This window comes from Balaenoptera borealis, assembly GCF_965194805.1.
Source record: "Balaenoptera borealis genome assembly, chromosome: 1".
NCBI lineage: Eukaryota > Metazoa > Chordata > Mammalia > Artiodactyla > Balaenopteridae > Balaenoptera > Balaenoptera borealis.
Window position 1 is genome coordinate 45915514 of NC_138860.1, and position 13716 is coordinate 45929229.

At 38.1% G+C, this 13716-nt stretch overlaps 2 protein-coding genes across 24 annotated transcripts in view; one reads left to right on the forward strand and one right to left on the reverse strand.

The window, feature by feature from the left end:
* The window catches only part of SWT1 (SWT1 RNA endoribonuclease homolog), a 106899-nt gene extending 105233 nt beyond the window's left edge, over nt 1-1666 (reverse strand). For 3 of the 16 annotated variants that reach the window (XR_014247291.1, XR_014247293.1, XR_014247294.1), the window contains exon 1: nt 1457-1666. The gene's annotated coding sequence lies outside the window, so the exon portion shown is untranslated. The remainder of the gene's footprint in view (nt 1-1456) is intronic. The other 13 variants (XM_082401517.1, XM_082401518.1, XM_082401508.1 and 10 more) reach the window with 9 other exon arrangements.
* Nucleotides 1667-1767: 101 nt separating this feature from the next.
* TRMT1L (tRNA methyltransferase 1L) overlaps nt 1768-13716 on the forward strand; it is a 36514-nt gene continuing 24565 nt past the window's right edge. The window contains exons 1-5 of one of the 8 annotated variants that reach the window (XM_082401695.1): nt 1768-2270; nt 6638-6748; nt 8060-8173; nt 11084-11148; nt 12773-12902. In XM_082401695.1, the coding sequence (XP_082257821.1) occupies nt 2033-2270; nt 6638-6748; nt 8060-8173; nt 11084-11148; nt 12773-12902 (658 nt within the window). In that variant the 5' untranslated portion in view covers nt 1768-2032. The other 7 variants (XM_082401699.1, XM_082401698.1, XM_082401697.1 and 4 more) reach the window with 7 other exon arrangements.

The following is a 13716-nucleotide window of genomic DNA, read 5'->3' on the forward strand; positions in this document are numbered from 1 at the left end:
TCCGCAACAAGAGAGGCCGTGATAGTGAGAGGCCCGCGCGCTGCGATGAAGAGTGGCCCCCGCTTGCGGCAACTAGAGAAAGCCCTCGCACAGAAACGAAGACCCAACACAGCCAAAAATAAATAAATAAATTAATTAATTAAAAAAAAAATTCCCACAGAATGCACAGGCTAAAAATCTAACCCATTTCATCTTCTGGTCTCCAGCTGGTATTAATGAGATTGACATACCGAATCAAGCTTTCAATGAACCATCTAGTCTTTTAGAAATTAAAAAATCACTGGTTCTTGTATTATGCACAGATATCCACTACTCATGTCTGTAAGTTGAATGTGTTATTATGCCATTTTTTAATCAACTGTTACGAGCAGTGAGGCGGCATACATCCAGGAATAACAGTTAAAAGCTGGGGATGGGGCCACGAAGAGGGCTTTAGAACTATAATTCACGAAAACTTCCGGGGGATAAATTGTGTTTCCATTAAATTGGGGAGGAGGGGGGAAAAAACCCTCCAAATATACTTCCTAAGTACTGGGGGGTTGGAGGGAGGACCAGATTCTTGTTCTGAGTTTCAAATTGCCAAATAATCACACTCGCTCTCCCCTGGGGACTGACACAAATAGAAAATAAACAGACCAATGAGATAAGCATTAAGTATCAGCTTTATTAACTAGGAAAACCGAACTGAAGTGCGAGAACCTGAGACTAAAAAGAGTTTCCCTCTCCTGCCCTGCTGCCTGTAACATTCGGACCAGTCCCAGGCAGAGTAGCCAGAAAACTCAAAAATTTTCCCCTTGCCTACCCCAGCGGGCTTGAAGGAGCGCGGCTTAAGCTCAAGCAAGCTCAGAGAGTAAAGGCAAGAGAAGTACGGGGGCCGGGGAACTCACTTGCATACGCCTTGAGGAATGTGAATCGCATCAGTCAAGTGCCCCGAAGCTCAACATATTAACGAGCTTTGGGTATTAACAGCCTAAATATAAGCACAGGGCACTCCCCCCGCCCCCACCCCGCCAAATTCCGTATCCACAGGAATCTTACAGCCACGGCGCAGCGCTGATACTGGGAATACGTAGGTTAGGGCAAAAATAAAAACAAAAGGAAAAGAGTGTTCGGGTCACGGTGTGCGTGAAGGTACGAAATGAGGAGCAGACCCCCAACTCGAAGTCCACCTGACTGACAGGCGAGCTTGTCAGCGTCCTGTAAACCGCCTAGGCCCACGGGCTCGCGTACTAACACACTTGACCCTAGCCGGGGCGAGGGGCAGCTCCAGAGAAAGGGCCGGGCCAGAACCCCACCCTTCACAAAGCAGGCTCAACCCCGGGTCCGCCCCCAGAGTCGCCCAGCCCAGGCTCAAAGGGACTCGGAATCCTCCGTCCGTCCCCCCGGCCGCCCGCTACGGTACCGGAGTGAGCGTAACGTCAACGATTCCTCCCCCCACCCCGCCCCGGCTCCCTACCTTATTCACCAGCGCTCGCGCCGGTGGCGACTCGGGACGCCCAGGCCAAGGGAAAGGGACCCCGAGCCCGCTGCCCGCTGGGAAATGTAGTTCTGCGCTCGGAGGCAGGGTACGGCTCGAACGGCTCCAGAGCTTTTGTTTAGCTTTGCATTCACTTCCTCTGAGGACTTGGAACTCCGGCTCCGCCCACCCAGGCGGCGCGGTGCACCCTGGGTATTGTAGTCTTGGCTGGATTCTGTTGTTGACGCCTGGGACGGAGACGCACCGCGGAAACGGAACTCTCTAACCTCATTGGACGCCGTCCCCAGCCCGCTCCTGCGCAGTCTGGGCTGGCGTCGTAACGTCTTGGGGAAAAGGAAGCGGACGGGACCGCGAATCGCTGTCTGTTGCTTTTTATTTTTCTGCTGACTGGATTTGGTCACTGGTTCTTCGTCTTTTGTCTGTTGCACGCATCCCGCCCTCCCCATTTGCTTCCCCACTCCTCGGATCCGGCCCTCTGGGCTTTCACGCCAGTTGTCTCACCCCGCCGTGAGCCCCTCCTGGTCCCCGGTCGGGCCTGGCACGGAGGCGGTAACTATGGAGAATATGGCGGAGGAGGAGCTGCTGCCCCAGGAGAAGGAGGAGGAGGTGGAAGTGGCCCAGGTCCAGGTCCCGACCCCAGCCCCGGACTCGGCTCGGGTCCCAGCTCCGGCCCCGGATTCGGCTCCGGCCTCGGCCCCGACTCCGGCCTCGGCTCCAGTCCCAGCCCCTGCCCTGGCCCAGGCTCCGACCCTGTCCCCGTCCCTAGCCTCTGCCCCTGATGAGGCTGAAAGCAGTAAGTGCAGGAGGCCCAGATCTGTCTGCCGCAGGAGAAGCGAGAAAGTGCGCCTTGCTGGGGAGTAGGGGAGGCCCTTCTCCCCTGGGATGGTTTTTATGGGGAAAGGCAGTTTTAGAGAAATGGGGGGAGGAAGGAGGAACCCGTATAGCGGGTAAAACGGGTGTAGGATGGGGGAAGGCATCTCCACAAACCTTGGGGACCTCACAGTGAAGGATCTGTGGAGGCCAGGGGTGCTGCAGATAGAAGGAAATAATGAGGTTGTGGGCTTCTTCGTTAAAGGGAGTCTTTTTTTGGTACAAAAATTAGAAGTTACACCTAATTTGGTAGTTTCCCTCTCAGCCCCGTCTGCCATGGTTCACTAAGTCCTTTAAAATATGATAGAGTAACCGAGGCAACCTGTTTACTGTAGTAGATGCTAACTGCCAAGATTTAGCAACCGTTGCTGTCAATTAGCTTTTGTGCCTCGACAGAGACAAGAGATGGGTTTTTCTCATTATTTCATTTTCTTTAGCAGCTTGCTTCCAAAAAGAATTTGAGGCTGATGAATAGTTTAAGAAAGAGTCGGCTAAATTACAGATGTCTTCTCTCAGACATAAATACCAATTGAATTTTGTACGTTTTTCCATCAGAAGTCGGCTGTTGAAAATTAATAGCCCGTATTATTGTGCTTCTGATTGTGCTTGCATGTTTTCTAAGTGATGATTTATTGGACCATAAAGGAATTTAAAAGATTGATAAGTAACACTTTCTTAAGAATCTGCTGAACATTTTCAAATGTAAGGTCTAAAAGTTTTCTTTAAAAATTTAGTCCCAAAATTGACCTTTATGCTCTTTCTGAATCATAACAAAATATCTTAAATTAATTCGTTGTCTTTCCTACTTCTAAGCCAGTTGTGAGATTAATGTTTATAAAACATTTGGACAGTTATAATCTAATAGAATTATTTTACAATTTTAAAACAACATATAAATTGTTATAGTAGATTTAAGAGTAGGGCAGATCACAGAAGAGACAAAGTCAGCATGCCTCTGGTAGGCCCCTCCTCATCAGAGAAGATCAGAGCTAGTAGGTGCAAAATAAGGCCAGTTGTTTCTTCATCCACAACTACAATGGGGGAAGAGGAGGAACACTCTCCTGAGTAAGGTATCCTCCCTAACTCATCTCTAGATGGGATATTTTTATGTTTATCAGAGGTGGTTGAACAGCTTTAGGGAATGCATGCTTTCTCCAGCTCCCCACCATCAAGAATATGTTGAATATAGTTTGGAAAGATTTATTCATATATTCCAAAATTTACAAGTGTGTAATTTGAAGAATGCATAATGTTTGAGACACCTGAAAATGCATTGCTGGGACAAGTAGGTAATGACTGAGAATCTGACATGCATTAGAAACATATTAATCACATTTTAAAAATTATTTTTAGATGGTCTAGGTAGCCCTCTGAAATCAGTCTTAACTAGGCAAGATGAAGATGGCATATCTGAAATAGAATTGAAAATTGAGGAAAAAGAAGTTTTAAAAGAACCTCCTAGCATCTTGGACTCATCTGATTGAACAAGAGGTTTGCCTATTGACTTCTGGATTAGTGTGTTACAAAAAGATTGAGTGATTTAAAGTACAGATTGACTGATAACTACTGTCTTGAACCAGAAAGTGATTTCAGAGATGTACATAGGCATATCATGACTCTTTAGACAGATCTTTTAGAGTTTACTTCAATAGCGGACCACAGGATTTTCAGTTTTCTAGCTTACCAGGCTCCTTTCGCTTTGTACTACTTAGTAGTTGGAGTGATTTAAATAAGCACATCGTTATGTAGCACTATATATCTTGTTTCACACACACAGATCTTTGAACTATGGAAGCCAAAAGCTTTTATGATTTCAAATTAAATAGGCTGGTTTGTACACGTGGATTCATTGCCTGAATCTTAACTAGACAGTAAGGTCAGACACCTAGCAATTAACGGTTTTTGTAAAGTGGGAAAAAATTTTACCTGTTTATAGAAATCATATCTCATTGTAAGTCATTTGAACAATACCTGGTATAAGAAGTTAACCAATAGCATTTGCTGCTCCTTGTTTTTCTCATTTTAGAATTAGGTAAAAATTGTTTTTTAATAAATTTTAGCAGGAATGTCTGACAGTGCTGAATTGAATTCCAAAATTATTGACTCAGTGTGCTACTGCATCCAAAAAGACTAATGGTTTTTTTAAAAAATTAGTTTAAAACTTTAGTGCCTGCGGTGTGCAAGTTACTGCACTAGGCACTTAACCGTTACAAAGATGAATAAGACATAGCCCTTGCCTATTTACTGCTTATTTGTAGGGGAGACAAACAAGAACACAAATTATACAGAAGGAAAACAAAGTAACTGGGCATGAAGCTTGGAGAGGGATAGGCAGGAAGACAGCAGTGTCGAGAAATTGTATAATCTAATTATATAATTAATATTAGAGAGCCTTGTGGTTTACCCCCATTGACTCCTATCTCACTGGGGATCCTTTCCTGTCAGTTACATCTCCTAGTCTTGCATATTCAGGATTCCACTTTGTAAATGTTCCTTCCCTTGGGGCTACACATATTCAGGTCTCTCTATCCTTAAAAAGAAAAAACAAGTTACAATCCCATCCATCTCCTTTTTTATACTACCAAACTTATTGAAAAAAATAATCTATGCTGATTTTCTATACTTGGTTTCTCCTTCCAATCCCATTTGTACTCTCAGACACCTCACTGAACCTTCTTTCTTAAAGGTCACTAGAGACTTGCTAAATACTAAATCCTGTGGTCTTTTCTTGATCTCTGCAACTATTTGTGATACTTAACTGTGGAGCATTTCTCTTTTACAGTCTCTTCTCTCTTGGCTTCTGCATTATCTTGATTCTCCATACCATTTTTCCTTTTTGAATGTACCCTCTTGATTTTCCTCAACGTCTCTTACAAATATCTACATACCTCCATACCTCACTTACAAATTGTATCCATTTATATTAATCAGTAGCGGGTTCAGCAGCATTGGGGAATGCATCCCACACACGACTTACTCAAGAATATGTTAAACATATTTTGGAAAGATTATTCATATATTCCAAAACTTACAGGTATGTAATTTGAAGAATGTATAATATTTGAGTAACCCAAAAATGTGTTACTGGGACTGAGTTTTGGCTTTTTTCTTCTCTGTTTCACAATATTTTTCCCTTACGCTTTCTTACTCATGCTCATAGTTTCACCTAACATGTGTATTTATGAGTTATATCTATTCAGAATCCCTCCTGAGCTCCAAAAACAATTCAACTGCCTACTGGACTTGAGTACCTAATACCAGTAGTAATCAAACACACTGTGTAAAAAACTAAATTCCCTTGTCTCCTCTTTCCTCTTCCTTTGTGCCAAAAGTGTTCTCTGCTTCCTTTATTGGTTAACAGTGTTATTAAATCTCAGGATCGTCCTTTAATCTTCACCTGTACTTTCACATCCCAAGTTCTTTGCTTCTTTTTTTACCTTCTCTTCTGTTACTAATTTCTCACCTCAATTATTGATCCTTGGTACTACAGCCAGAGATACCCTCCTGAAATGCATTCAAATCATGTCTTTGATTTCCTCAGAAACCTGAATTAACATTGCCTGAAGAGTAAAGTCCAAACTAACTTGCATAGAATTTATGCCTTCCATGATACATTTTTGGCTGCATATCTTTCTACCAGCTCTATCCCCCAAACATACTACTTTCCAGCCAGGAGTGGTATAGAGGTGGCTGTGTATTTTTACACCACATGCTTTTGTTTATTAGGTTACTTCAGTTTATAAGGCCTGACACCAAATCTCTACTTATTGAAATTCTATTCATACCTTATGAAATTCTATTCATGCCCTAAATTTCAGTCAAATGCCACTTCTTCAGTGAAGACATTCCCAGGAGCACTTGTTGGAATGAATTACTCCTTCCTCTGTAGGCCAGCATCATATTACCTTTACCCCTAGTGTTCATTTCATCCTGCCTTGTGTTCTAGTTAGTAGTTAACGTGTTAATCTCTCTCACCTGGTTGAAATTTCTTTGAAAACAGGAAACATGGCTTCAGTGTTTTGTACAGACTAGAACCTTTCTTTTGTAGAATTATATTGAATAATAAGATAGAATTTGAAAGCTGTGAGGTTACACAGCAGAGTTTTTTCCCCGACTCTGCCTTCTTAGGCACACTTGTCATTTTATAAACTGAGTTTCCCATCTAGGTACTAGGGCACTGTGCTATAGGAAATAAAAGTGTAAAATTCCATGTGACGTGATCAAATAAAAATGAAGTTGGAATACAGATTGTTAAAGCATAATTTTCTAACTCTTAAAATTTCCTTTCAGAGAGACACATCTCGATTCAAAGGCAGCTTGCTGATCTAGAGAAGTTAGCTTTCGTAACTGAAGGGGATTTTGACTCTGCCAGTTCACTGAACTCAGATAATCTTGATGCAGGTATTTCCATGATTTGAAAATGTGTTTTTTCTCAGTTTCTAATGATTTGTCATCTTTCGACACATGAAAATTTTTCTAAGCATAGACTTGTTTATTTTCACTGAACTAGAGCAGAAGTAAAATAATGGTTTTTTTACTTAGGAAATTATAGCCTTCTATATGCAGAGGTGCTATGAGATAAGTTATTTCACAACTTCTCAAGGAAATTACAGTCTCATGGATATATAAGGGCTTTGTATTCTAAAAGTTAGGAATTACATTTTACTATGAGTAACAAATCCAAAAAGTAGTATGGAGGCTTATATTCTCTCATGTAAAAGAAGTCCCAAGGCTGACAATTTAGGGCTGGTACAGAGTTTCACAATGTTGTCAGCGCCCCAAGCTCTTCTCTTTCTACTTTGCCATCCTTAGTGCTTGGATTCCATCCTCAAGATCTCCTCACGGTTTTCTGAAGTAGGCAGAGTATATATATATATAAATAAAATAAAAGAAATAAAATTGTGCTTATACTTGCCATGTGCTATGTGTGAAAGATATTTGTTGGATTAAAAATTGAGTTATTTTTTCTGTATATTTTATCGCTTTAAACCTGGATTTGAGATTTTAATTCTTTTGTATACTATCAAAGTTTTTATTAAGAAACATTACATTTCTAATTAAATAAAACTTATTTAACACATAATCTTTTCAAGAATATGTTAATAAAGAAGGAAGAACTTACAAATTTAGTAATAGGATACAGTGGTTGTAACCATGACCCCAGTCTCAGAATAGCAATTATATAGGATCCAAGGTACTCCTTCCAATTCCTTCTCCCATTTTTCTAACTCCGCACATTAACTATTTTTGTTGCTGCTAGAGTAGAAGAGTATCAGAGCAGATACTTATGCTCTCTGCCCAGCTCCTAGCCCTCTGGGAGTGTGACAACTGCTGCCTTTTCTCCTGCCCAAAGTACAGAATGACATTCTCTCTGGCAGGCACTTTGGCTGGAGGGATATCATGTAGTTTATCACTTCCTCATCATCTCTGTTCCCAGTGGCAACAAGGATATCTGCTAGCCACAGAGAGGAGAGTTGTAGGTAAAAAAATAAGTCACTGACCATGTGCTAAAACAACTATTGTTAAGTACCTGCTAGGCAGGAATGACTTCTCCCTAATGTTAAGAAAGATATTATCTAAGGTGTGTGAGTGTGTGTTTTGGGGGGTAAAGGGCAGGGGCAAGAGAGTTTCCCCGTTACTTCTTTTGTAGCTAAATTTAAGCATTAATAGCTAGTCTATTCTCTGCTTTATTAGTTCCTTTTCCTTTAACAGGAAACAAACAGGCTTGTCCATTGTGCCCCAAGGAAAAATTCAGAGCTTGTAATAGTCATAAGCTTCATCGTCACCTTCAAAATTTACACTGGAAAGTCTCAGTTGAATTTGAAGGTTAGTATTTTTGTGCTTGCTAAAAGTGATGTAAACGAAATTAAAGATTTGGTACCAGTTTTGGAATTTTAATGAAAACATAATCAAATATTTTCAGTTTAAAATTATGAAGGATTAATGCCCCTTTTAATGTATTTATTAATAAAAGACCATATAGCTCTCTAGGCAATAGATAGATGTGACACCAATAGTTTAGTTTGGCAAACATTTATTAAGCATCTCTTCCGTACAGGGTACCTGCTTGGCGCTGAAGGTCCACATTACTTATTGAACCATGTTTTAATAAGTTATACTTTTCCTTTTATATTAGAACAACTACAATTTTACATATATTTTTGAAGATATAATAAATGTAGTAAAACGAGAAAATAAAATAATTGGTATGAATATTGGAAAAAAGAAGATAACATCTTTTTTTTTCTGCTGATGGCTTAAAAAAGCCATTTAATGAGAGTATTTGGAACAGTGGTGAGATACAAGATAAATATTCAAAATCAGAGTCTCTCTACTCTAGATAAATGGAAATTAGAAAAAAACAATTATAATAGTGACAAAAATGACACAATTTGAGGGAGTAAGTTTAACGAGAGGACTCATATAAAGAAATGAATAAAGTTGAAGAACAAAAAACAACATCTTACCAAGTTAAAATACTTCTTAGAGACAGTGAATTATTAGATTCTGAGATAGTGAATTATATATTACAGCATTTTTGGAAAGAGATCTGGCAACATTTAAAAAATTTTAAATATTCATCCACCAGGCACTGCCTTTCCTAGGAGTAAAAGCAGCAATACACAAGGATAGGTGTACAAGAATATTCACTGCAGCATGGGCTTAGTGACAAAAACTTGGAACTAAAATAAAAGAGATTGAATAAATTATGGTACATACATACCATGAAATATTATGCAACCATTGAAAAGAGTATATTAGATTTATACCAGTTTACTTGGAAGGATTTCCATGGTAAACTACTAATGAAAATAGCAATATATGGGATAAAAACAAAAAGTACCCCCCCCAAAAAGCCCTAAATATCAATCTAAGCATGTATATACTTATATTTGTATATGATTATATAAGTATAGTCATTGTTAAATGTGCTTATCTGGGGTTTCAACCAGACTGAATGAAATAGCCATTATAAGACACCCAAAAAAAGAAGCCAGAACTATACCAGAATTATTTTCTTAGATTATCACTAATTACTTAGAGAAAAGGGTATTAGAGACTAATTCAGAAGCCGTATGTTTTATGTTTAATTATTTATAAGAATGTATAGTAAACCATATGGACTTCTTATCAAAAAAGAAAGATCTCATTTTAATTACAAAGGTCTCTTTCGTTTGCTTTATTTAAGCCATTGTTTAGTCTTTAGGTTTGGTCTCCCTCCTCCAAGTTATTCTCTTCTCTTTGATGGCTCATAGTATTGCTTTACTCTGTCATGTACATTAGGTTGTTGGGTTCTTTCACATGGTGGTCATCTGGTAGATGGTGAACATGATAGATTTTGTCTTTGTGAGCAGGCTTCAAAGTAGTTGGCAAATATGTTGAATAAGATCTGCTGAAGGAATAGAAGTGAGGTGAGGGAGAAAAAGCCAAGAATGCTTGTGTTTGAGACTTGAGCAACTAGAAAAATGTTGTCCTTTACTGGGATGGAGAAGACTGCATTAGGTATGAGAAAGAAGGACAGGTCCTCAGATTTAGGCATGCAAATGTTGAGATGCATCTAGTGGAGATATCAAGTAGCCTGGAGGCTACATGAATCTAGACTTTGGGGAAAAGGTTTGGGCTAGAGATACATATTTGGGAGTTGTCAGAATATAGATGGTATTTAAAGCAATAAGACTGGGTGGGATAACCTTAAGAGTACATATAGGTGGAAAAAAGTTGTTGTCCAAGGTCTGAGTCCTGAGACACTTCAACATATACAAATAAATGATTGGATGTAAAGTATGAGAAGAAAGGAGTTAAAGATAACTTAGTTTTTGAATTGGGAGTAACTGGAAGGCATTATCATTCATTGAAAAGAGACCTGGTTCAAGAGGAAATGAAAATTTTAGTCCTTGACAGTAGGTTTTTTGGAGTTCTGTTGTTGTTGGGTTTTTATTTGTTTTTGTTTTTTTTTTTCTTGGCTGCATCACATTGCTTGTGGGATCTTAGTTCCCCGAACAGGGACCAGGGATCAAACCCATGTGCCCTGCAGCGGAAGCGTGGAGCCCTATCCACTGGACCGCCAGGGAATTCCCGGCAGTAGGTTTTGAAATAACCAGTCATATGTCTTCAATAGGCAATTGGAAGTAGAGATCTGGCCCTCAGGAATGAGTTGGTAAGAGAGCTATAATTTGGGATTCCTTCTCACAGGGGAGATAGTTGCAATCATGAAAGGCACTACAGTTACCAAGGAAATGAGAAAAAATTTATGTAGCACATCAAGCATACAGAAAATCTACATTTTCGAGTATGAGAGAGGGAAAAGAATCTATAAAGAAGATTAAGTAGGATGGGAAGAGAAATAAGATAGTGCCGTATCATAAATGAAGAAGAGGCTGTGTAATGGTAAATGCAGCATAAGGCAAAGAAGATGAAGCCTAAGAAAAAGTCAAGATGGCAGAAAGACGATAAAACGGAGTCCCAAAGAAGCTAAATGACTAATCCAAGGTAACACAGATACTTTTGGCCGAACCAGATTTTGACCCTAGATCTCCTGTATTTGTTTTTATACTATGTCATATACAGCAAGTGCGTAAAACTAAGGCAATCTCATTCAAATAAATTATGACGTTACAAATATAAGAATAATCTCAATTATTCTTATAAAATAAAATTTGCTAGTAATTTTTAATAATAATTGAATACTTAATGAACAGTGATAGACAACCAGCAATTCTTCATTCTTCATTCTAGGTTACAGGATGTGCATCTGTCACTTACCTTGTCGACCAGTGAAACCAAACATTATTGGAGAACAGGTAATCACATGGTAGATTTGTTTTTTTTAGATTTAGCTGTCCCTAAAGAAAGTGCAATTTTGACTTGCTTTATGACTAAAATGTGCATATTCAGCAATGAGTTTAAGATTTTGTTTACAAGGGCTTTCAGATTACCATAGTAGGAAAAATATGAAATGTATGAAAGAAGTTGCTATATTGAACTTTTCATTTTAAAGTTTTTAATTTCAGTCAGATCACCTGCTCTCTTGTGTTCAAAAGGAAAGTTAACCCACTTACTAATTTTGGAATGGAGATTTTTAAATAGTAATTTTTTTCTTTCAAAATAAATTTTGATCATGGAATAAGAGCCTTTAATTTCTGTGGTTTAGTAAATATCTTAATATGTGTCGATTCATACTCATCCTATGTTCTTCCTCTTAATTTGTCAAAGGACAGAATGAAGAAACTTTCTGAAATCTCACTAACTTTTTTTTAAAAGTACGTGTGTTTACTTTTAGGATAGATTTGACCTTTGGGGAATACAAATTATAAAATATTTTACAGTGACACTATCCTGAATGCATATTAGTTTAATGGGTCCTCATTATTAATTTTCCTTTCAAGTCACTAAAAAAAGTAAAGTACTGGGGGGGAAAAACAAACACTTCTTAAGTAGTTAGGATAATGCTTAGTCCATTAACCCTATCTAAGATATTTTGAATATGATAACCACAATGCCATAAGGAACCTTGTGCAATGTTCTTGACTATTCTCTCCTTGCTCTATGACCCCGAGTAAATAGGACATAAGAGTAAAAAGGCATCAAAAGCAGGAAAGAGCTGTTGGAGTGGTGTTTTTGTTCTTAGCTAAATAAGGAACTATAAAGTTAGAATTTTTACTTGGAAAAATACTTTTTATTCTTTCTCTAACATTTAGTAGTGTGCTAGAACTAGCTCAATTTTCCAGAAATCTTGAAAGCTCGTTGTTAAATGTGGCCATCATCAAAAATTAAATTATATAAACTTAAAAGTAAATAAATTATATTAAAAACAAAGGTAATGAATACTCACAACTCACTACTTCCCATTTATTTTACTACATTTTACTTTTACCTGTGCTCTTAACGTTATTTATGTATTCTGTATCTGCACGGTGGCAGTGTTCTCTGGTATGATATTGCACATCTCTTCCCAAATTCACGTTCAGTGATGTCACATTGGTAGCTTCAAATGTCACAGTTGTAGCTTGACATCGGCCATGGTAGAGTACATAAACCACAGACAGCTGCAGACACTACAAATCAGGGCTTTATTTTCCTGGAGAGCCAGTTGCTATACATCTACCAGCACATTACTGCTAGTGTCATACCGTTTGTTAAGTGCTGCTTATAGAAGATAGAGTACAGTTATTTGCTGATTAGAATGAATGGATAAAACTAAGAAATTAAACTTGTGGCCTATTGTAAAGTAAGATTAAAAAGCATATGTAAATATAGGTAAGGAAGTAAAAATCCTTTCAAAGTCACATGGCAAAATGAATACTATCTTCTATATGTTAAACCCTAAATACACTAACATACATAAATTTACAACATTAAATAAACTTTTATTTCATTGTCTTAGTAACTTATTTATGTATTTAAATTAAATACTCTGTTTGATAGATATCCAGTAAAATGGGAGCCCATTATCATTGTATTATTTGTTCAGCAACAATCACCAGAAGGACGGATATGCTAGGACATGTTAGGCGCCATGTGAATAAAGGAGAGACTAAATCCACGTATATTGCTGGTAAGTTGAGCAATCTCATTAACATGTTAACAAGTAAATTCTTAAACAATGGTCTAATTATTCTTTTCAGATATCAAGCAGACAAAATACAGTGACTTAACCATTTAGTTAACAACTAATCTGTCTGATTTTGTTTTGTTTCTGTGAGACTCCCAACAATATTCAACTGTTCTCAATTTAACAGATATATTTAATATCTGGGATAGATATTAAATATGGGTAGAAAAAAGTAACTGATGTTCAAGTAAATATAGGTATCTTAATGAAAGACTATAGAATTTTATTATGAATGACGGCTCCTGTACCAATAACTGTGTTATACTTATTATTGAAAAACACTGGAAAAAGGAGGTAGAGTGATATATAAAGACTCTTTATTATCCTGAGTGATATCAAGTTATTAGTAGCTTGTTAATACTGAGACAGTTCCTTCTCAAGAATTAAGAATTAAGCCCTCCTGCCCTAAGGCATCCATTATATGTAATGAATTAACTTCTCTCGTATACATCTAGAATGGTACTCTGGACCTTCCCTTTAAGAATTGAAAAAAAAAGTCACTGAAATAATTATTTGAAGGGCTTAATTTGCTCACAGAACCTGGTTTGAGAAAGGCTGATCTTGTGAGATATGTGACTTGACACTTTGTTGAGTATAGAAAGATATATAACACAACACTAGGAAAGATTACTTTTATTTGGCATTGTAGAAAGGGAAATATGGTTCCCATTTAGTTAACATTCTGGTAGTAATGTTATCAAGAAATCCAAACATAGAGAATCTCAATTATATTTCCCCCACACATACTACATATGTC